The following is a 23,185-nucleotide window of genomic DNA, read 5'->3' as shown; positions in this document are numbered from 1 at the left end:
TTAAAGCTGTAGTAACACTCCTTATTCTCTGGGAAGCCCGTAAAATTTTCACCGAAAGCCAGAGAAATTTTTTGAATGGTTTCCAACTGCCAGTCTCTAACAGTTTCTGAAAAAATTCTGATGGAAAAAAAGCCCAAATCATTCCGCCATTTCCTCGCAATGAAACAACGACGAGAGGGGTGGAGCAGTGCTCACTCAAAGCCTGCCCACAGGCAAATGATCAATCAATCAATTTTTTTTTATATAGCGCCAAATCACAACAAACAGTTGCCCCAAGGCGCTTTATATTGTAAGGCAAGGCCATACAATAATTATATAAAACCCCAACGGTCAAAACGACCCCCTGTGAGCAAGCACTTGGCTACAGTGGGAAGGAAAAACTCCCTTTTAACAGGAAGAAACCTCCAGCAGAACCAGGCTCAGGAAGGGGCAGTCTTCTGCTGGGACTGGTTGGGGCTGAGGGAGAGAACCGGGAAAAAGACATGCTGTGGAGGGGAGCAGAGATCGATCACTAATGATTAAATGCAGAGTGGTGCATACAGAGCAAAAAGAGAAAGAAACAGTGCATCATGGGAACCCCCCAGGAGTCTACGTCTATAGCAGCATAACTAAGGGATGGTTTAGGGTCACCTGATCCAGCCCTAACTATAAGCTTTAGCAAAAAGGAAAGTTTTAAGCCTAATCTTAAAAGTAGAGAGGGTGTCTGTCTCCCTGATCTGAATTGGGAGCTGGTTCCACAGGAGAGGAGCCTGAAAGCTGAAGGCTCTGCCTCCCATTCTACTCTTACAAACCCTAGGAACTACAAGTAAGCCTGCAGTCTGAGAGCGAAGCACTCTAATGGGGTGATATAGTACTATGAGGTCCCTAAGATAAGATGGGACCTGATTATTCAAAACCTTATAAGTAAGAAGAAGAATTTTAAATTCTATTCTAGAATTAACAGGAAGCCAATGAAGAGAGGCCAATATGGGTGAGATATGCTCTCTCCTAGTCCCCGTCAGTACTCTAGCTGCAGCATTTTGAATTAACTGAAGGCTTTTTAGGGAACTTTTAGGACAACCTGATAATAATGAATTACAATAGTCCAGCCTAGAGGAAATAAATGCATGAATTAGTTTTTCAGCATCACTCTGAGACAAGACCTTTCTGATTTTAGAGATATTGCGTAAATGCAAAAAAGCAGTCCTACATATTTGTTTAATATGCGCTTTGAATGACATATCCTGATCAAAAATGACTCCAAGATTTCTCACAGTATTACTAGAGGTCAGGGTAATGCCATCCAGAGTAAGGATCTGGTTAGACACCATGTTTCTAAGATTTGTGGGGCCAAGTACAATAACTTCAGTTTTATCTGAGTTTAAAAGCAGGAAATTAGAGGTCATCCATGTCTTTATGTCTGTAAGACAATCCTGCAGTTTAGCTAATTGGTGTGTGTCCTCTGGCTTCATGGATAGATAAAGCTGGGTATCATCTGCGTAACAATGAAAATTTAAGCAATACCGTCTAATAATACTGCCTAAGGGAAGCATGTATAAAGTGAATAAAATTGGTCCTAGCACAGAACCTTGTGGAACTCCATAATTAACTTTAGTCTGTGAAGAAGATTCCCCATTTACATGAACAAACTGTAATCTATTAGACAAATATGATTCAAACCACCGCAGCGCAGTGCCTTTAATACCTATGGCATGCTCTAATCTCTGTAATAAAGTTTTATGGTCAACAGTATCAAAAGCAGCACTGAGGTCTAACAGAACAAGCACAGAGATGATTCCACTGTCCGAGGCCATAAGAAGATCATTTGTAACCTTCACTAATGCTGTTTCTGTACTATGATGAATTCTAAAACCTGACTGAAACTCTTCAAATAGACCATTCCTCTGCAGATGATCAGTTAGCTGTTTTACAACTACCCTTTCAAGAATTTTTGAGAGAAAAGGAAGGTTGGAGATTGGCCTATAATTAGCTAAGATAGCTGGGTCAAGTGATGGCTTTTTAAGTAATGGTTTAATTACTGCCACCTTAAAAGCCTGTGGTACATAGCCAACTAACAAAGATAGATTGATCATATTTAAGATCGAAGCATTAAATAATGGTAGGGCTTCCTTGAGCAGCCTGGCAGGAATGGGGTCTAATAAACATGTTGATGGTTTGGATGAAGTAACTAATGAAAATAACTCAGACAGAACAATCGGAGAGAAAGAGTCTAACCAAATACCGGCATCACTGAGAGCAGCCAAAGATAACGATACGTCTTTGGGATGGTTATGAGTAATTTTTTCTCTAATAGTTAAAATTTTCTTAGCAAAGAAAGTCATGAAGTCATTACTAGTTAAAGTTAATGGAATACTCAGCTCAATAGAGCTCTGACTCTTTGTCAGCCTGGCTACAGTGCTGAAAAGAAACCTGGGGTTGTTCTTATTTTCTTCAATTAGTGATGAGTAGAAAGATGTCCTAGCTTTACGGAGGGCTTTTTTTATAGAGCAACAGACTCTTTTTCCAGGCTAAGTGAAGATCTTCTAAATTAGTGAGACGCCATTTCCTCTCCAACTTACGGGTTATCTGCTTTAAGCTACGAGTTTGTGAGTTATACCACGGAGTCAGACACTTCTGATTTAAAGCTCTCTTTTTCAGAGGAGCTACAGCATCCAAAGTTGTCTTCAATGAGGATGTAAAACTATTGACGAGATACTCTATCTCCCTTACAGAGTTTAGGTAGCTACTCTGCACTGTGTTGGTATATGGCATTAGAGAACATAAAGAAGGAATCATATCCTTAAACCTAGTTACAGCGCTTTCTGAAAGACTTCTAGTGTAATAAAACTTATTCCCCACTGCTGGGTAGTCCATCAGAGTAAATGTAAATGTTATTAAGAAATGATCAGACAGAAGGGAGTTTTCAGGGAATACTGTTAAGTCTTCTATTTCCATACCATAAGTCAGAACAAGATCTAAGATATGATTAAAGTGGTGGGTGGACTCATTTACTTTTTGAGCAAAGCCAATAGAGTCAAATAATAGATTAAATGCAGTGTTGAGGCTGTCATTCTCAGCATCTGTGTGGATGTTAAAATCGCCCACTATAATTATCTTATCTGAGCTAAGCACTAAGTCAGACAAAAGGTCTGAAAATTCACAGAGAAACTCACAGTAACGACCAGGTGGACGATAGATAATAACAAATAAAACTGTTTTTTGGGACTTCCAATTTGGATGGACAAGACTAAGAGACAAGCTTTCAAATGAATTAAAGCTCTGTCTGGGTTTTTGATTAATTAATAAGCTGAAATGGAAGATTGCTGCTAATCCTCCGCCCCGGCCCGTGCTACGAGCATTCTGACAGTTAGTGTGACTCGGGGGTGTTGACTCATTTAAACTAACATATTCATCCTGCTGTAACCAGGTTTCTGTTAGGCAGAATAAATCAATATGTTGATCAATTATTATATCATTTACCAACAGGGACTTAGAAGAGAGAGACCTAATGTTTAATAGACCACATTTAACTGTTTTAGTCTGTGGTGCAGTTGAAGGTGCTATATTATTTTTTCTTTTTGAATTTTTATGCTTAAATAGATTTTTGCTGGTTATTGGTGGTCTGGGAGCAGGCACCGTCTCTACGGGGATGGGGTAATGAGGGGATGGCAGGGGGAGAGAAGCTGCAGAGAGGTGTGTAAGACCACAACTCTGCCTCCTGGTCCCAACCCTGGACAGTCACAGTTTGGAGGATCCAAGAAAATTGGCCAGATTTCTAGAAATGAGAGCTGCTCCATCCAAAGTGGGATGGATGCCGTCTCTCCTAACAAGACCAGGTTTTCCCCAGAAGCTTTGCCAATTATCTATGAAGCCCACCTCATTTTTTGGACACCACTCAGACAGCCAGCAATTCAAGGAGAACATGCGGCTAAACATGTCACTCCCGGTCCGATTGGGGAGGGGCCCAGAGAAAACTACAGAGTCCGACATTGTTTTTGCAAAGTTACACACCGATTTAATGTTAATTTTAGTGACCTCCGATTGGCGTAACCGAGTGTCATTACTGCCGACGTGAATTACAATCTTACCAAATTTACGCTTAGCCTTAGCCAGCAATTTCAAATTTCCTTCAATGTCGCCTGCTCTGGCCCCCGGAAGACAATTGACTATGGTTGCTGGTGTCGCTAACTTCACATTTCTCAAAACAGAGTCGCCAATAACCAGAGTTTGATCCTCGGCGGGTGTATCGTCGAGTGGGGAAAAACGGTTAGAGATGTGAACGGGTTGACGGTGTACACGGGGCTTCTGTTTAGGGCTACGCTTCCTCCTCACAGTCACCCAGTCAGCCTGCTTTCCCGAGTGCTCGGGATCTGCCAGGGGGGAAGGAACGGCGGCTAAGCTACCTTGGTCCGCACCGACTACAGGGGCCTGGCTAGCTGTAGAATTTTCCACGGTGCGGAGCCGAGTCTCCAATTCGCCCAGCCTGGCCTCCAAAGCTACGAATAAGCTACACTTATTACAAGTACCGTTACTGCTAAAGGAGGCCGAGGAATAACTAAACATTTCACACCCAGAGCAGAAAAGTGCGGGAGAGACAGGAGAAGCCACCATGCTAAATCGGCTAAGAGCTAGTAGCTACGCTAACCTAGCGGATTCCTAAATGATGCAACCGACAGGCGTGGAAAAACTCACGCATGCGCACGAAGGTTCAAACTTGGCTGACATGAAAACATATGAATCAAATCAATATAGTTTTTGAAAAAAATAAAAAGGTACGATACTTTTTGGACAGACTGTTATGTGCCGACGCAGGTTGAGGAGCGGACCTGCGTCTGACCGAACCCAGCGCTAAATAACCAGAAAGCGGTTCCAAAAACAAAACATTTATTTCCCTTTCTGTGCAATAATTGTGTAAAACATAATATATGGTTTGTCTGGCGGAGTGAAGGACGGCGCGCTCTCCAGCGCCCAAAGGGATCGAAGCCCGGCGCTTCTGGACTCAAATTCACCGCCAAACACCCCCCAGGTGGACACGACAAACTGACTCTGTGAAGGATAGAAGAGGTGAGGTAAGTCAACAGCTACAACTAATATCCTTCAAAGGCACACACTATCAGCAACACATTCAGGCCTGAATTTAAGCTTTATATAAATGAGCAGCTTCTCACAACAGGTGGAGGATCATGGGTCCGCACGCCACGGCCGTGAGAAGCGAGCTGCACAATTCTCATCAATGTTCAAATATACTGCGTAACAAAATACCAAATTACTATTAACACTTATTCAGACAATCAATCACCTCTGATGTGTGCTGACAGCATGTGTCCCTCACCCGTCCTCCTTCACAGGCACGATGTGTCAAACCCAGGCGCGGTCCTCAGCGTCTCACAAACGAACGTCACAAGGTCGAGTTCCCGGCAATTCTGCTTGACTCACTCATGGCTTAAATGCAGAACGCCATCTCATTATCTGCTTCAGCTGAAAGTCTTTAAGTCTGCACGTGAGCATCATCCACAGGTGCTGCGAGTCATTAGGCCTGCACATGAACATCCTCCACAAGTGCAGCCAATAATGTTGATGAGGGTGAAGGATTCTTCTGCCAGCACCTTCTCCACAGACAAATCCAGTTTGCATACCACCTGGAGAGCAACGAAAAGAAAACAACACAAAAACATCCAGCCAAACCCCCCAACACACAACACAGACCTCGTATAAAGCAACTCAAAAGGAAACTAAAAAAGTAACTTGTCAAAGTTACTTTTGCAACACTGAAATTTCAGAACTATACTATTACTTTCTGGAGAAAGCAAAAAGTGAAATAAGTTTTAATTTTATGGTACTGGGCAACAAATTATTTGAGCAGTAGATGTCAGGATGATGTTGAGATGCTGCAGCAACACATAATGGAGCAGTCAGAAGAAGAAGACAACATCAGTATGACACTTCAAGTAAACAAGCTTTTTGTGAAACCTGGAAGTTGAGGCTTCGTCAACAAATGACAGTTAAGCGAGACACAGTTTCATCTCGTCATATCTGACACCGCTGTTTTTTTTTTCCTTTAGTCAGCGCTTATTTTTATTACCAACGATAGCATTGCATTGCTGTTAGCTTCCCTGATTCCACCGTATGTGCTAGCGAGGTGCTAGGATGTGCTGGTTCGTGACAAGTGTCACTACAAGTTCACAAGTAGTAGTAAGTAAGTAAGTAAAGTTTATTTGTACAGCACCTTTGAAGATAAAATCACAAAGTGCTTTATAGTTGTTTAAGAAACACAGAAATAAAAAATGCAGAAACTAAAAAGAGCAATAACATAAAACTAGTTAAAAGCAAGCCTGTAGGTCTTGAGCTTCTCCTTAAAAGTTTCAACAGAGTCGACGGAACGTAGGTGTAGTGGCAGTGCATTCCACAGTTTGGGTGCCACAACGTCAAATGCACAGTCTCCTTTGGTCTTCAGCCTTGACCTTGGTAAAACCAACAGGTTCTGGTCCGAGGACCTCAGAGACCTGCTTGTCACATACGGGTGCAAGAGTTCACTGATGTAAAGTGGCATTTGACCATGCAGAGCTCTGAAAGTCATCACCAATATTTTAAATTGCAGTTTGAACCGAATTGGGAGCCAATGCAAAAGGGACAGAATAGAACAACTGACGTGGTTGAGGAACTTGTGGTTTTCATGTCCAGTGCTCGCATCCTTTAAATTGCAAGTAGAATTGCGAATATCTGTGCGACCGTGGGTTTGCTGTTTTGCTGTTCTAAAAACCGACGTGTGGTCAGGTGCAGTGCTGGTGCACTGGTATCATGTGGAAACAGAACATGATTGTGCCATACAGTTACCAGTTACCGCTATATCAGCCAGGAAAAAACCAAACCATATGTATACAAACATGAACCTTCTGTCATTACATTCTATTTTATTCTCTTATGCACTCTGAGAGGTGCAGGCACCATAGTTTGGAAAACTCTGCTCTGTAGTATAATCACTTTCTGCTTTCACACAATGTCAATGCACCAGCATACTGGACAAAATAAATATCAGTATAAGTATTATAACTGAGACAATTCAAAGGATTGAGACATGAACTTTGAAATATCCATGTCTCTACCTCTGACTTGAAAACTGGCTGTAGTTTATATCGGGCTCTGAAAATGTATACAAACGGCTGTAAATTCTGAAATGATTAAAGTGATATTTTTGTTAAGTAATCTGAATTATAGCTGACAGTCTACGCTACAAACACGCATTGATTTTTACATGTGCATTGTGATGGTGTGCAGAGGAAAAATGACAAAAAGTATCACTGTCCAAATACCTACGGACCTGACTGCATGCAGAGAAAGACATAGGGGCTATGTTATTTAGATTCATCATCACATGCAGACAGTACCAATCTGCACTTGTCAATTCAATGCACGTTGCACACACGCATCAAAACAGACAGATTCACACAGCTTTCTTGTTCATGCAGAAATAGCCCTTATGGTTGTTTTGTGCACTTTTCCTTTATTTCCTTTGTGTCCTCCCTTCCTTCTGTGCCCACTTCATTTTCCCGTTCATCGATAAAGCCGTGTGGTTGCTGCCTGAATGGGGCCTGTGTGATCACATGCAACGGGACGTGAAACAGAAATGAACAAGATATAAAGAAAGGAGCAGAAAGGAGTGAGGTGCACAATGAGAAATCGGAGGCTCGAGAGTGAATTCACAACTTTAGAATAAAAGGATGTTGAGTTTCATTCAAGTAGAAGAGAAATTTGAAATAAATAGTTGCTCTGATGTGTCTGCCCTCTTCTTTTCATCCTTCCTTACAGTCCATTTGGCCTTTTTTTTTTTTGCTTCTGTAGAGCGGGAGTCTCTTCAGCAGCAGTATGCACAAGACACAAAGATGGGGTTTGTCATTAATGCCATCTACTCGATGGCATATGGCCTGCATAACATGCAACGGGCTCTGTGCCCAGGCTATCAGGTCAGTACTGCTCTGATGGATGAATGCAGGAACAACTGGGAAAATGATGGATGAATGGATGGATAATCAGTTCTCTCTGTCTGCCTGGAGAAACTGCTGACTTGATTCTTTTAGGCATAAAAAGTTGAAAATTTCAGCTTTTTGACATGTAGTTCCTTTATTTATTTTATTTTTTTAAAAATGATGCTACCCATACTACCTTGCTGCGGGCTGCATTATAAGTGGGTATGCTGCCCATTACTATCAAATAAATGAATAAAACCTTCATATTATAAAGTTTGAATGATGACATTGAGTGACTGCACCCTGCTGATTGCATGAACATTGTGCAAAATTGTTCCAACTGCTCAAGTTATCCATTGTGATGTTTACCACCACTGTCTGGTAGATTGGTGGAATTGCACCTGAAACATCAGTTGCTACCTACTGCAGCTTTTAAGTCGCACATGTTGCAATTCCTGTGGTCAATATGTGAACGTATGCTTTCATTACATTTACTATTATTACATACACCGGCCTTTCTGCTTGTATAAATCATTAAATCTGATTCTACTTATTTCTGTTTAATAACACACATATATGCTACATACCGTTTCATGTGTACCTCAAGATGAGACAAGATTTTTTTTAATTTCATGGACTGCATGTGTCCCATGAGCATCCAAATAACAATTCATAAAATTGGGATGTATTGGCCCAGAGCATCTCAAAAATTGCAGCTCTTGTGGGATGTTCCTGGTCTGTAGTGGTCAGTATCTACCAAAAGTGGTCCAAGGAAGAAAAACTGGTAAACAGGCAACAGGTTTGTGGGCAGACAAGGCTCACTGATGCATGTGGGGAATGAAGGCTGGCCTGTGTGTTCTAACACAACAGAAGGATCTGCTGCTGATGTCTTTTTGCCAGATACCACAGCACACCTTCAAAGATCTCATGGAGTCCATGCCTTGGTGGGTCAGGGCTGTTTTGGTGTCAGAAGAGGTACTTACACTATATTAGCTCACAATGTTATGGCTGAACAGAGTACATACGAACACATAATTAGACCATCGTATGCTTTGGTACCATGGCAATGATAGACTTTATGGTCAGAATGTGGGCTGTGTGTTCACTGAAGTTAAGCCTGTAGCATGAAGCAGATGAAAGTCTTAAACCTGCAAAGGAATGGTCACCAGTCCATCTCAGGTTACATCCCCAGACAAGGCCAGTACCTATTTACAGCTGGTTAGACTGAGACAATGCAGATGAAGTGTCTTGTCCAAGGACACAGATGATAGTGTAACCAGGAATCAAGCCCGCATTGACATATTGGTAAGACTAGAATCTTACTGAGCTATGACTGGTGGAGAGTAGGTAGAGACACAAAATCAGGCGAAAAGGTGACAAGTTTTTCACATGGAATTTCACTGAATTGGTCCTCCCGACAGGTGTGCACGTGGCGGCTGACTGTCTGCTGAATGCTGTCTGGAGTGGTGGCGAAAATATGGCCACAAATTTCAGTAGTCCATACACATACCAGAGCCACTGACATGCTGTGCGGCACACACACAAAAGTTGAGCAGTATATGCAGACAGGGCGAAAAAAAAAAAGTTGAGCAGCATCGGTGTGGCCTTTGCAGGAGCTACGATTTCCACGTGTACGCCTTATGGCACTGTCACAGATGTGAGTGTCACTGGCGTGGCTGAAATGATGACGCGTTCACACACACAGAGCTCAGGGTGGCTCTGGACTGTTATTGTTATTATGTGAAAGAGGCTGGGAAAATTCCATTGACAGAAAATAATAACAAATAAATAATAATTAATAATAATAATAAAAAAAATCATGAAAAAAGATAAATAATAATTAATAATAATAATTTTAAAAAATCATGAAAAAAGATAAATAATAATTAATAATAATAATTTTAAAAAAATCTTGAAAAAAGTGTGAACAGCCACTCACAGACTTACAGAATGATGTCCAGGAGCTGTGTCTCTCAACTTCCATTGACGTCCTTACAGACAATGAAAATAAAAATAATGACTCCAGATCGCTTTGTCCACATTCTCCACACAGGTATAGCCCACTGTCCCTGCGTGCACGGGGGTCATCGCAGCCCTGGCAGCATTAAACTTATTTCCACTGTGGCCCTCAAAAAAATAAATAAGAGTACAACACAATAAATCCAGTTTGTGCGGCTCCTCAGTGGTTGGACGGGACGCGTCCAGCCAGCTGGCATGGGTGCACGGTGGTGGGTGCCGGCCCAGCTGCGCAGCCCAGTGAGACACTACCCTAACCTAACTCCTCATCCCACTTACCTGCCTGCTCTGCAGTGTCATTAGGCTGAGGAATAAGTTTATCATGAAGTTAATTCACATGATTTCTTCTGTGGGTGTATGCTAATCAAAGAAAAATGGATCACAAGGATGAAGAAAAACAGGTATCGGGGTGTTTTGTTGGGTGTAACATGACTTTCAATATATTTTAAGGGGCTCTGTGATGCAATGCGACCTGTAGATGGTGCTACACTGCTTGACTTCCTGATGAAAACCAACTTCACAGGAGTGTCTGGGGAGGGAATTCTATTTGACGAGAATGGAGACTCACCTGGCAGGTAAGTGCTGTAACTGGATAGAGATATAATGCATTTCTTCTTTTTCAATCACAATTCCTGACCCTGTGTTGCTGTTTCATGTCCAGTTAGATAAGAAGCACCGATTATATATGACAACAAAGTACCTCGTGTTATAGTAAAGACTTGCATCTCCAGCAGCATGTTTTTAATTGCATTGGTAAGTATTTAGGTGCATGTGTATGTGTGCCTTTTTTTATGCGCAGGTATGAAATAATGAACTTCAAGAAGATGGGGAAGGATTATTATGACTACATTAATGTGGGAAGTTGGGACAATGGTATTTTAAAGATAGATGATGATGAAATCTGGCCAAACAAAGACGCCATCATCAAGTCTGTCTGCAGTGAACCCTGTGACAAGGGTCAGATCAAGGTAGATTAAATGTCTTCACATCAGTGAGAAAATGTTTGTGTGTGTGTGTGTGTGTGTGTGTGTGTGTGTGTGTGTGTGTGTGTGTGTGTGTGTGTGTGTGTGTGTGTGTGTGTGTGTGTGTGTGTGTGTGCGTTCCTCTTGCAATATTGTGCACTCGATGTGCTCTAAGGACCTGAATAGATGTATGCTAAATGTTACAATTAGTTGAAGTTTGACCCTGAGCATTTAGGTGGTTGTGCTGAAAATGGGACAGAAGCTATTTTATGTGTCAGAAATTCCAGAATTGCACTGTTACTTTTCGACTTTTTAACAAAGTCTGAATTGGGTGTAACTTGTATGCACTCTAAGCAACGCTTGTGGAGTTTCTGGAGACTAATGTTACAGGCAGAGCGCAAGAGTATAATTTTATTTTATATAACGGCTGAGTGGATCCTTGTCATTTGATTGGTGCTTTGTATGTCACGTGACATGGATTATTCATCCCATTTGTGTTGCGTTGCATTTAGAGAGCAATTTGGTTCCATTTAGCATGCAAATTTGGTTCCATACGTTTGGTACCATTGCACTCTGCATGCATGCATGCATGCACACACACACACACACACACGCACACACAAACCAAATCCACTGCGCTGTAAGCCGTCTGGAGGCATGAAGAGCTGTTAGGAGGAAGTTAGAATGAAAAGCTGGACTATCTGACGTGATTTTTTTTTTCACTGCACTGAGGAAGCACACAGTCTTTTTTTTTTGGAATTGTACAAATTTGGTGCACGGCATCACGGATGACACTGTCAGAATTATTTTTGGACTCGTATCTAAAGTTCGTGTTGGATTGTTGATGTCAGAGCAGCAGTGATGCACCAAAGCTGGATAAATTTCTGACGTGATTTTTCACTGATTTTTCTCTTTTTCTTCTTTTTTTTTTTTTTTTTTGGAAGTACACAAAGTCAGTGCAGTGACACACCAAAATGTGAGTCCCTTTTCTGTTGTTTATAAATTAATAATATAATAATATCAAATGACAAGGATCTATTTTAGCAGTTATATAAAATGAATAATGAATGTTTTTACATTCTTTCAATGGTACAAATATTTAATTTGGTGAAAACTAGAACATACCATTCGCCTCGTTGAATGGTTTCACCAAATTAAATATTCGTACCATTGAACTCATAAACATTCATTATTTATATACTATAACTCAAACACATACCAGTGATACACATTAAAGTATTAAAGTTTTAAAAACTATCCTGTTCGCATGAAGTCATACTGAATGGTTTCTTCAGAATGACTGTCTTTTGAACAGATTATAAAATATTTAGTGTGTTTCTGAAAGCATCTTGTAGCTCACCTAACTGTGAATGTACATATACAAATGAGGCTCAGTGTAAATGCAGTCACTTGTCTCCATGCATCAGTACCACATGCACAGTCGTTGTGACTCCTTCCTCTTCCAGGTGATTCGTAAAGGTGAGGTGAGCTGCTGCTGGACATGCACTCCCTGCAAAGAAAATGAGTTTGTGTTTGACGAATACACCTGCCGAGCCTGCGAGCTGGGATCCTGGCCGACTTATGACCTCACAGGTCAGTTTGTGTGCAAGCACATTAATGTGTGTTTATTTATGCTATTGCAGCATTTCACCTGCAAACACCTTCCAGCGCTTCTGCTGAACAACGCTTTCATTGCAATAATAATATGTGTGCCATGTAATAATTTGGAAGTTGAGGGAAAAAAAGTCAGTGCATCAGTTTTTGATGTGAAAGACATGTCCCTTAATGTCAAAGGTTGTCAGTTATTATGGTTCATAATCCGATTTTAATTTTAAAATTTAATAAATATTGTCCACCACAGACTTCATATGGTAATATTTCTTTCACAGTTCTCCGTCATCCCACGACTAGCAATCACCTTTTTTATTACTTTGAATGACAATCACAGTAGCAGTGACTGCACTCAGCCATGTTTCTGCGTCTTTTTACAACACTTGATTTGCAAGTATCTGTTTTACAAGGGGAGGTGGAGTACCGTAAATTTTCTACAGGATGTCTCTACTGATGAAACCTGGGTATAAATGATAGAGATGGGAGTTACTACTCAGTAAATAGGCCGGACACACTGCCATCAAGTCTTAAAAATGAATAAGGGGGGTCAAAACATTTTTCTCTGTGGTCTTTGTGCTGTGACTGAATGGATCCATCTTCATAGTTGCACTCTGTTGTCTTTTTAATTAAGCTGTCTGTCAGCTTCACTTTTTTGTTTTGGACTATTTATGCCCTGTGCAGAGGGGCAAAGCACAAAGCACAGCAAGTGGTGCCAACACCTGTCATACAAGCAAACAAAAGGAAACAAATGCCTCCCACCACACTGACTCTATTATATTGTTTTTTTTATCTGCATGCTAAAGAAGATACACAGTGAGGGAACGTTGCAGAGCTGACATGACTGTCACCATTATATGTGAACAGAAGGATACGGAAATTGTACGCAAATAAAAATATGAATGTCAAAGCTCTGCTGTTGCTTTGCTGGTGTCTTTCAGATGCCTCTTCAAACTTCAAAATACTTGAACTTGGCAAGGCGGGCGGCTGTCTGGCAACCGTAGCGACTGGACCCACAAAACAGACACCCAGACTTGGCGTAGGTGTAGGAAAAAACATGGTCTTTATTCCAGGCTTAGGTTCAATGCACAAGTGGTCAAGCAGCAGCACAGAGGTACAACTGGGGTCAGACAAAAACGCAGTCATGTTCAAGCAGGAGTCAAGGCACAAGCAAACACAGTAATCAAAAATTAGGCAAAAGGCATGGTCGAGGAGAACAGAGCAATAATCGGTACATGGCTAGGCAAAAACAGGACTGGGAACAAAAGGCTGGAATGTGTGGAAGAAGCAACGACAAACTGGCAGAGGTGTGGTGGTTGGGAGGAGATTAAATAGACTGGAACGGAACTGAACTATGGCTGAAGAATAACAGTAACGAAGCAACAAAGTGGCAAAGCAAAATAGAACATAAAATAAACACATGATGAAAATAAACAACTAATACATCAAAGCTGGGGCAGATGATGGAGAAAGAAAGAGGGAACAACAGAACCAAAGCCGTGATCAGGACCAAAACGTGGCAGAACTAAACTATGGAAAACTGCTTTTCCACAGGATATTATACAAATAATGAATGTTTATGAGTTCAATGGTTCACCGAGTTGAATGGAACATTTCAGCTTTCACCCAATGAAATATTCTTACTTTTGAACAAATGAAAGAACATTCATTATTTGTTATATAAAATAGATTATATAACAGCTAAGTGGGTCCTTGTCATTTGATTGGTGACTTGTATGTCACGTGATATGGATTATTCATGCCATTTGCTATTGTGTTTCATTTGCCATGCAATAGTTCTTTTTAGCGTGCAATTTTGGTGCTATATGAAATGTACTATTGCACCCCCGACCACCTCGCATGCTCACACTACGGGGGCAGCATTTAGCTAAACATGGCGGAGTTGGTTTTATATACACTCAACAAAAATATAAACGCAACACTTTTGGTTTTGCTCCCATTTTGTATGAGATGAACTCAAAGATCTAAAACTTTTTCCACATACACAATATCACCATTTCCCTCAAATATTGTTCACAAACCGGTCTAAATCTGTGATAGTGAGCACTTCTCCTTTGCTGAGATAATCCATCCCACCTCACAGGTGTGCCATATCAAGATGCTGATTAGACACCATGATTAGTGCACAGGTGTGCCTTAGACTGCCCACAATAAAAGGCCACTCTGAAAGGTGCAGTTTTATCACACAGCACAATGCCACAGATGTCGCAAGATTTGAGGGAGCGTGCAATTGGCGCGACATATACGTATACGACAGCATGTACCAGTTCCTGCCAATATCCAGCAACTTCGCACAGCCATTGAAGAGGAGTGGACCAACATTCCACAGGCCACAATTGACAACCTGATCAACTCTATGCAAAGGAGATGTGTTGCCGTGCATGAGGCAAATGGTGGTCACACCAGATACTGACTGGTATCCCCCCCCAATAAAACAAAACTGCACCTTTTAGAGTGGCCTTTTATTGTGGGCAGTCTAAGGCACACCTGTGCACTAATCATGGTGTCTAATCAGCATCTTGATATGGCACACCTGTGAGGTGGGATGGATTATATCAGCAAAGGAGAAGTGCTCACTATCACAGATTTAGACTGGTTTGTGAACAATATTTGAGGGAAATGGTGATATTGTGTATATGGAAAAAGTTTTAGATCTTTGAGTTCATCTCATACAAAATGGGAGCAAAACCAAAAGTATTGCGTTTATATTTTTGTTGAGTGTATATACCTTTATTTAACCAGGTAAAAAACTCATTGTGATTAAAACCTCTTTTTCAGGAGTGACCTGGCCAAGACGGCAACAGAAAAGCAAAGTAGTTACATCAAACACAAAACACACACATTCGAAAAACAGAATTGCAATACATGGTTACAAAACGCAATTACACAGTCCAGTTGTCCTTAACTCTCTGTCCTTTATGATTGTTTTAAATTCTCCCAAAGTTACAAGACATGTCAATTTGAGGTCCTTCTGCAAAATGTTCCATGTGGACGGGGCAGCAACTTTAAAAGCCTTTTTGCCCAGTTCAGTTCTGACTCTTGGGACCTGCATCAGTATAACGTCCTGAGAGCGCAGGCCATAAGCGCTGAGGTTTCTACACATATATGAACACAAATATGAAGGCAAAAGTCCAAGAATACATCTATAGATAAAAATCAGCCAATGAGAGCATCTACGAACAGACAAGGATGAGCAATGTTCAGCGGAATATAATGAGCAGTGATGTACACGATAATGGTAACCAGTAGTAAAACGTAAAGCACAATGGTATATATCAGTTTCAATAAAAACTGATGAGGAGCATTCATGAAAAAAGCAAGTCTCCATAGTCCAACAAGGGCAGAAAGACTGTGGTGATCAGTTCAAAGAAAAACATGACTTATTTCTAAAAAAGAAACTGGCGGATGAAGATTTGAAGGAGCTAATTGATGGTGCTAATTCTTCTAACACTCAAAAAAAAAACAAAAAAAAAAAAAAAACAAATCCACCATGCCGTAACCCGTCTGGAGGTATGAAGAGGATGAAGTTAGGATGAAAAGCTGGACAAATTTCTGACATTTTTTGCTGGAGTGAGGAAAGCAGATGGCAGTCTGTACTGAATTCAGCACAACAACGGCATCACAGGCTACATCATCAGAATTGTTTTTTGCAAGTTGACTGAGAACAATTCTGGACTTCTATATAAAGTTTATGTTGGACTGTTGATGTCAAAGCACCAGTGATGAACACCAAAATGTAAGTCCCTTTTCTGTTGTTTATAAATTAATAAAATATCAAATGACAAAGATCGATTTTCACTGTTATATAAAACAAATAATGAATGTTTTTTCAATCTTTCAATGGCACAAATATGTAATTTGGTGAAATATTTGTATCATTGAACTCATAAACATTCATTATCTGTATAAATTCACTGACCTGTGTATTAAAATATACAATATTCTGTGTATATTTTAAACACCCATGGGCAGTGCAATTTTTACATCTTAGTTTACACTGTAAATAACATGTCTATTGCTGTCTCTTGCACCGTATTGTGCTTATATTCTATTTTTATTTATTTTATCTTTTATATTTAATCTTTGCTGCTTCTAACTGGTGTCACCAATGAAGTTTTGTTGTTTATTGCAATGACAATAAATTCTCTGTTATCGCTTATCTTATGTCTTACTCACACATAATTAGCATAACCTGACATAATTCCTGCTGATCATTTTACAGAAAGTAAAAGTCTGCCCCGTCCTACGTCCCTGGGCAGCGGACCTCCGGCGGTCAGCGGCCGTCTTATAAGCTTCTACAGAACGGGATAAAATCAGCCGAGCACGCTCCCAGGTTCGCCGGCAACGAAGAATCAAACTGAGCGCCGAGGGAACTGATGAGTTAAGGTCGACCGACGGAAAAAATGCCGGCTGGCGTCCAAAAACCACATGGAAGGGGAATAACTGGTGGAAGAAGAGGGCAAACTATTATGGGCAAGTTCGACCCACGGAAGTTGGTCAGACCAAGAGGCAGGATGCCGTGACGCAAGCACCTGCAGACCTTTCTCCAGGTCCTGATTTATTCGTTCTGCCTGCCCATTGGCCTGTGGATGGTAACCCGAAGTCAAACTGGAAGTTACCCCAAGGAGACAGCAAAACTCACTCCAGAATCGGGATATAAACTGCGGGCCCCGGTCGGAGACTATATCCTGTGGTAAGCCGTGTAGTTTAAAGACCTGGTTTAGCATAACCACAGCTGTTTCCCTGGCCGACGGTAGTTTCCGTAGAGGAATAAAATGAACCATCTTGGAGAGTCGGTCGACTACAGTTAAAACCACAGTGTGGCCCTTGGAGGGTGGGAAGCCAGTTACAAAGTCTACGGCAATATGAGACCACGGATGAGACAGAATTGGCAATGGTAACAGTGACCCTGCAGGTGGTTGATTTGAGGATTTATGCATTGCACATACCTGGCAGGCAGATACGTATTCAGAGACGTCCTTTACTAGGCCTGGCCACCAAAATCTTTGCTGCACCACGAACAAGGTCTTTTTAATGCCAGGATGACAGAACATCCAATTATCGTGACACCAGCGGATCGTCTCACTCCTGAGGTCTGGAGGAACAAAAAATTTTCCCCACAGACACCCGACAGGAACTGGCGCATCCCCGATTGTCGATTTAATTCTACTCTCGATGTCCCAGGTTAAGGTAGACACAAAACATGAAGCGGGTAATATCATTCCTGGATCTACAGGCGTGTCTACTGGCTCTCCCAGGCGAGATAGGGCGTCTGGTTTCCCGTTCTTGGTGCCCGGGCGGTAGGACAGAGTAAAGTTGAAACGACTAAAAAATATTGCCCATCGGGCCTGGCGGGCATTGAGCCATTTGGCGGAACGGAGGTATTCCAGGTTTTTGTGATCAGTGTAAAAGACAAAAGGGAATTGTGCCCCCTCCAGCCAGTGCCGCCACTCCTCCAAAGCCACTTTAACCGCTAACAGCTCGCGGTTGCCGATGCCATAGTTGCGTTCTGTGGGGGTCAGTTTCTTTGACAAAAAGGCACAAGGGTGTAGCCTGTTGTCCGTGGGGTTCCTCTGGGACAGAACAGCCCCCACACCTACATTGGAGGCATCGACTTCTACCACGAACTGTCGTGCGGGGTCAGGGAGGAGTAGCACGGGGGCCGTGGTAAAGCGATCTTTTAGGACTTGGAACGCCTCGTCACATTCCTTCGACCAGACAAACGGGCGGAGGGACGAGGTGATAGCATGCAGGGGAGCAGCCACTGAACTGAATCCTCGAATAAATTTCCAATAAAAATTAGCAAACCCTAAGAAACGTTGCACCTCCTTACGGGAGGTGGGTATTGCCCACTCCTGTACTGCCACCACCTTTGCAGGATCCATCTTAACCTCCCCTGCAGAAATGACAAAACCTAAAAAGGAGACCATGGACTTATGAAATTTGCACTTTTCTGCCTTCACAAACAGCCCGTTTTGCAGTAAAGTTTGTAACACCTGGCGAACGTGGCGAGTATGAGCAGTCAGATCAGGGGAGAAAATGAGGATATCATCCAGGTAGACAAAAACAAATCTATTCAGGAAGTCACGTAGCACATCATTTACTACGTTTTGGAACACTGCGGGCACGTTCGTGAGACCAAATGGCATTACAAGGTATTCGTAGTGACCAGAGGGAGTGTTGAAGGCTGTCTTCCATTCATCACCTTGCTTTATTCTTACCAAATGGTATGCGTTACGCAAGTTGAGCTTAGTAAAGACCCTGGCACCTTCCAACAGTTCAAACGTGGAAGAGATTAATGGCAACGGGTAGCGATTCTTCACGGTGACCTCATTCAAACCGCGGTAATCGATGCAGGGACGGAGTGTCCCGTCCTTTCCTACAAAGAAGAATCCCGCCCCTGCTGGAGAAGAGGATGAGCGTATTAACCCGGCTGCTAAGGACTCCTGTATGTACTTGTTCATAGCGTGGCGTTCAGGTGCGGATAAGGAGTATAGTTTTCCCCGAGGAGGAGTTGCCCCAGGGAGAAGTTCAATGGCACAGTCATAACTGCGATGTAGTGGTAATGATTTAGCTTTTGCTTTGCTAAAAACAGCTGCGAGATCATGGTAACACATGGGGACCCCAGTCAGATCCGGGTTGATTTCCTGCGAACTACAGACAGACTTAGGCAAACATACATTGCTACAAGACGGACTCCAGGATATAATTTCGCCCTTCGTCCAATCAAAATTTGGTCCATGGCGTTGTAGCCAGGGGTGCCCCAGAATGATTGGGTGAGTCATATTATCCATCACATGAAAGCTAATTGATTCAGACTGAGAGTGGGAGATTAGCAGTTTGACAGACTGAGTGCAGTGAGTGATTTCACCAAGCACGTGACCATCCACGGCACGTACCACCAGGGGGCGCGGGAGCTTATACGTCTTAAGGTGAAGGTGCCTGACAAGAGAGGACAGGATCAAATTGGCATCAGAACCTGAATCTACAAAAGCAGATATGTCTATGGTGGTATGGTCAGATGTTAATTTAGCTGGGATTATATTTTGAGTTGAAACAGAGGAAATGGAATTTAGACTCACCCGTACCTCGGATCTTGGCCGCACGGTGGCACCCCTGGCCTGACAATTAGAAATCAAATGTCCTGAATGTCCACAGTAGTAGGAGAGGCCGTCCTCACGGCGGCGCTGTCGCTCTGTTTGTGACAGACGCGTTCTCCCCAGCTGCATTGGCTCCTCAGAACTGTGTGGTGGGGGCTCAGGCCGAGAGTGAGTGGAGGAGGAGGAGTAATGGGCTGGAGGCGTGTCCATCCGGTGGTCGGGATTACGGTTTGCTCACCGAGGACGGTCCTGCAGACGGCGGTCAGTGCGGATGGCCAGTGCTATCAATTCATCAAGATCATCCAGCAGGTCGGTGGCTATTAACTGATCCTGGATCTCTGCAGACAGACCCTGGAAAAACACATCGAGGAGGGCCGCCGGGTTCCATTCACTCTTTGCTGCGAGAACGCGAAAGTCGATCGCGTAGTCTGTTACCCGACGGCTGCCCTGCCTCAGCCTCATGAGGGAGCGCGCAGCCTCGCGCCCCGGAGCGGTGTGCTGAAAAACCTGTTTGAGAGCCTTGGTGAACGCCGGGAGAGAAGCACAGGCGGGAGATTGTTGGCTCCATTCCGCTGTTGCCCAGGCAGCCGCTCGGTCGGAAAGGTAAGTGATCATATATGCTATCTTCGTTCTGTCTGTCGGGAACATGGGTGACATCAGCTCGAAGTGGAGCTCACACTGTGTAATAAATGGTTTGACGTCGCCGGATTCTCCAGAGAAACGTTCCGGTTGCGACAGTTGGTTGCAAACCACTGGAGCAGATGTGGGAATCGGAGCGGCTGCTGACGGCCCCGGTGAAGGTGGGCTGGAGGCCCCGGTGGCCGCGTCCGACGAAGCCTGAGGACTGAGTCGCGCCAGGAGCTGATTCATCTGCGCGCTGACAGAGGACATGAAAGTGTCCTGGCGTTTAGCAAGTTCGCTAATACCAGAACTCAGCTTAGTGAGCTGGTCTTCCTGCTGCGCGAGTTGCTGTGGTGTCGTACCGCCAGCTGAAAGGGGTCTGAGCCTGCTGTGTCCATCATTGGCCAGATTGATCTGACAGGAGGTTTGGTTTGGACACAAATTCAAGACTCACAAACACAGCTCTGGTTGACAAACTTTAGTGGAGTGACAAGCAGTGGTCGGTACACGGGTAGACAGTCCAGAAAACACAGCAGCAGAATTATTAACATCAGGCTTTATCGTGGTCAAAAACAGGTGGTCAAAAACACTTTGAGGCAGGCAGGACTATGTAACATGAACGAGAGCTGGAAAGAAGGCACAGGGCACATCAATCTGGCAAAGAAACAAAGCAGAATGAGCAGTATACGAGGTCTATTAGATAATAAACCGACCTTTTTATTTTTTCAAAAACTATATGGATTTGAATGATGTGCGATTACACAATCATGCTTGAACCCTCGTGCGCATGCGTGAGTTTTTTCACGGGTGTTGGTGACGTCATTTCCCTGTGGGCAGGCCTTGAGTGAGATGTGGTCCTGCCCTCTCAGCTGAATTCCTTTGTTTCACACGCTGCTGGAGACGGCGCGCGTTGCTTTATCAAACTTTTCTGGACCTGTGAGGAATATCCAAGTGGACATTATTCGAGAAATTAAGCTGGTTTTCGGTGAAAAGTTTAACGGCTGATGAGAGATTATGGGGTGTTTCTGTCGCTGTAAGGACTTCCCAAGAAGCGGGACGTCGTGCAGCGCTTCCAGGTGCCATCGTCGGCCTGTTTCGACCTGAAAACATCCTAATTTAAGGCTTAATTCACCCAGGACGTCGTGAGAGAACAGAGAAGATTCAGAAGAGGCCGGCATGAGGACTTTGTGCGGACATTCCACTGTTTAAGGACATTTTGTAATGAAAGACGTGCGCGCAAATTCGCCGAGTCGTTTCCGTGATGACTCGGCAAATCTGTGTGCACCGCGACAGGAAAAACACCTCCGTGTTGAAAACCATTTGTAAAATTCAGGCGGTTTTTGATGGCTTTCAACAAGTGAGTAACTGAGAAATTGTTTAACAGCTTGGGCATGTTCCAACTTGCCCGTTAAGGTTTCCAGCGGACTGCGACTCTGCCCGCAAGTTCTTTCATTACAAAATGTCCGTTAACAATGGAATGTCTGAATAAACTCCTCATGCCGACTTCTTCTGAAAGTTCTCTGTTCTCTGATGACTTACTGGGTCAACAGAGCCTGAAATGTGGAAGTTTTCAACTTGAAACGGCGAGACGCTGCCGCCTCGAAGCGCAGATCGCCGTCAGGCGCTGTGGGCCGTCCTTATGACGACACTACCAGACCAAAATCTCTCATAAGCCGTTAAAATTTTTACCAAAAACCAGCTGAATTTATCGACTGGTGTCCACTCAGTTGTGCCTTACAGTTTTGAAAAAATTTTGCAGCAGTCTCTGAGCCATTCCTAAACAATGAAAAAATCGATGAGAGGGTGGGCGACTCCTCACTCAAAGACTGCCCACAGGCGAATGACGTAACCGACAGGCGTGAAAAAACTCTCGCATGCCCACAAGGGTTCAAGCATGTCTGATGTAATCACACGTGATTCAAATCCATATGGTTTTTGAAAAAAATAATAAGGTCGGATACTTGTCTAATAGACCTCGTATATGCACCCCAGCGACGAGCTGCAAATTGAACACAGGTGAGCATGGAAAGCACTGGAAAGGGGGGCGTGACCAGGGAGAGAGAGACAGACACGCCCACCTGTAAAAGAGACAGAGAGACCCAAACAGAAAAGCATCCAACAAGGAGATAAACAAAAAAAAAGACAGCCTACACACAAAAACAGACTACAACCAAGAAATAAAAGCAGATCAAACACACCCCCTGACATCTCCAATGTTCAAACAGTAATTATATTTTTTATCATGAACTAGCATTTTATCGGTCATGACATATAATTCAATCAATGAGGTTAGTCATGTGTAAAATGTAATGTTTTGCACTCCATCCATTAAAGAGTTGCTGTTGGATCAAACAGCATAAATTTCTCCACCAATTATATTAAAGAGAGATGGAATCCATTGGGGGGGGGGGGGGGGGGGGGGTAATTCACTGCCCTCCCCTACCCCGCCCTGTCTGGTTAATTTGTTGCCAACTCACTCACCGATGATTTAATTACACTTTATTAAGCACAACTTGAGATGCAAATGCGTTTCAGCTGCAATAAAAATGGATTTCTCCGACATTGCTTTTGAAGCGGTTACCTTGTTCTGCTTTCAGATGCTCACTATTCTGCTCGTCAGCTCGTCATCAAGCCCACTGATTAAAACGTGAATCGAGTCCAACTGAAAATGTAGAATTACCTCTGCTGACAAACAAACCGACAAGAAATCTACAAGGAAAAAAAAACGATGAAGGTGGAGATTGAATGTCTTCTTGTGCACGGCCTGATTCATGAAGGGGCAATAATGAGGAGTGCACAAACTACCCTGTTCCTCCAGGAGACATTCTGACCTCTTAGTACAAAAGAAATGAGACGAGAGAGACAGATGAAATGGAGAAAGCTCTCAACTATGAGGTACGGTGCTAAAGTGGGT

At 43.0% G+C, this 23,185-nt stretch overlaps 1 protein-coding gene across 3 annotated transcripts in view; it reads left to right on the top strand.

Moving 5' to 3' along the window:
- grm5b (glutamate receptor, metabotropic 5b) overlaps positions 1–23,185 on the top strand; it is a 310,360-nt gene that overhangs the window by 236,787 nt on the left and 50,388 nt on the right. For all 3 annotated transcript variants that reach the window (XM_034167750.1, XM_034167749.1, XM_034167751.1), the window contains exons 8-11: positions 7,819–7,940; positions 10,410–10,534; positions 10,759–10,927; positions 12,388–12,514. In XM_034167750.1, coding sequence (XP_034023641.1) covers positions 7,819–7,940; positions 10,410–10,534; positions 10,759–10,927; positions 12,388–12,514 — 543 coding nt within the window. The remainder of the gene's footprint in view (positions 1–7,818; positions 7,941–10,409; positions 10,535–10,758; positions 10,928–12,387; positions 12,515–23,185) is intronic.

This window comes from Thalassophryne amazonica, chromosome 4 (genome assembly GCF_902500255.1).
Source record: "Thalassophryne amazonica chromosome 4, fThaAma1.1, whole genome shotgun sequence".
NCBI lineage: Eukaryota > Metazoa > Chordata > Actinopteri > Batrachoidiformes > Batrachoididae > Thalassophryne > Thalassophryne amazonica.
Note: the sequence above shows the minus strand (reverse complement) of the source record. Positions and strands in the feature narration are given on the sequence as shown.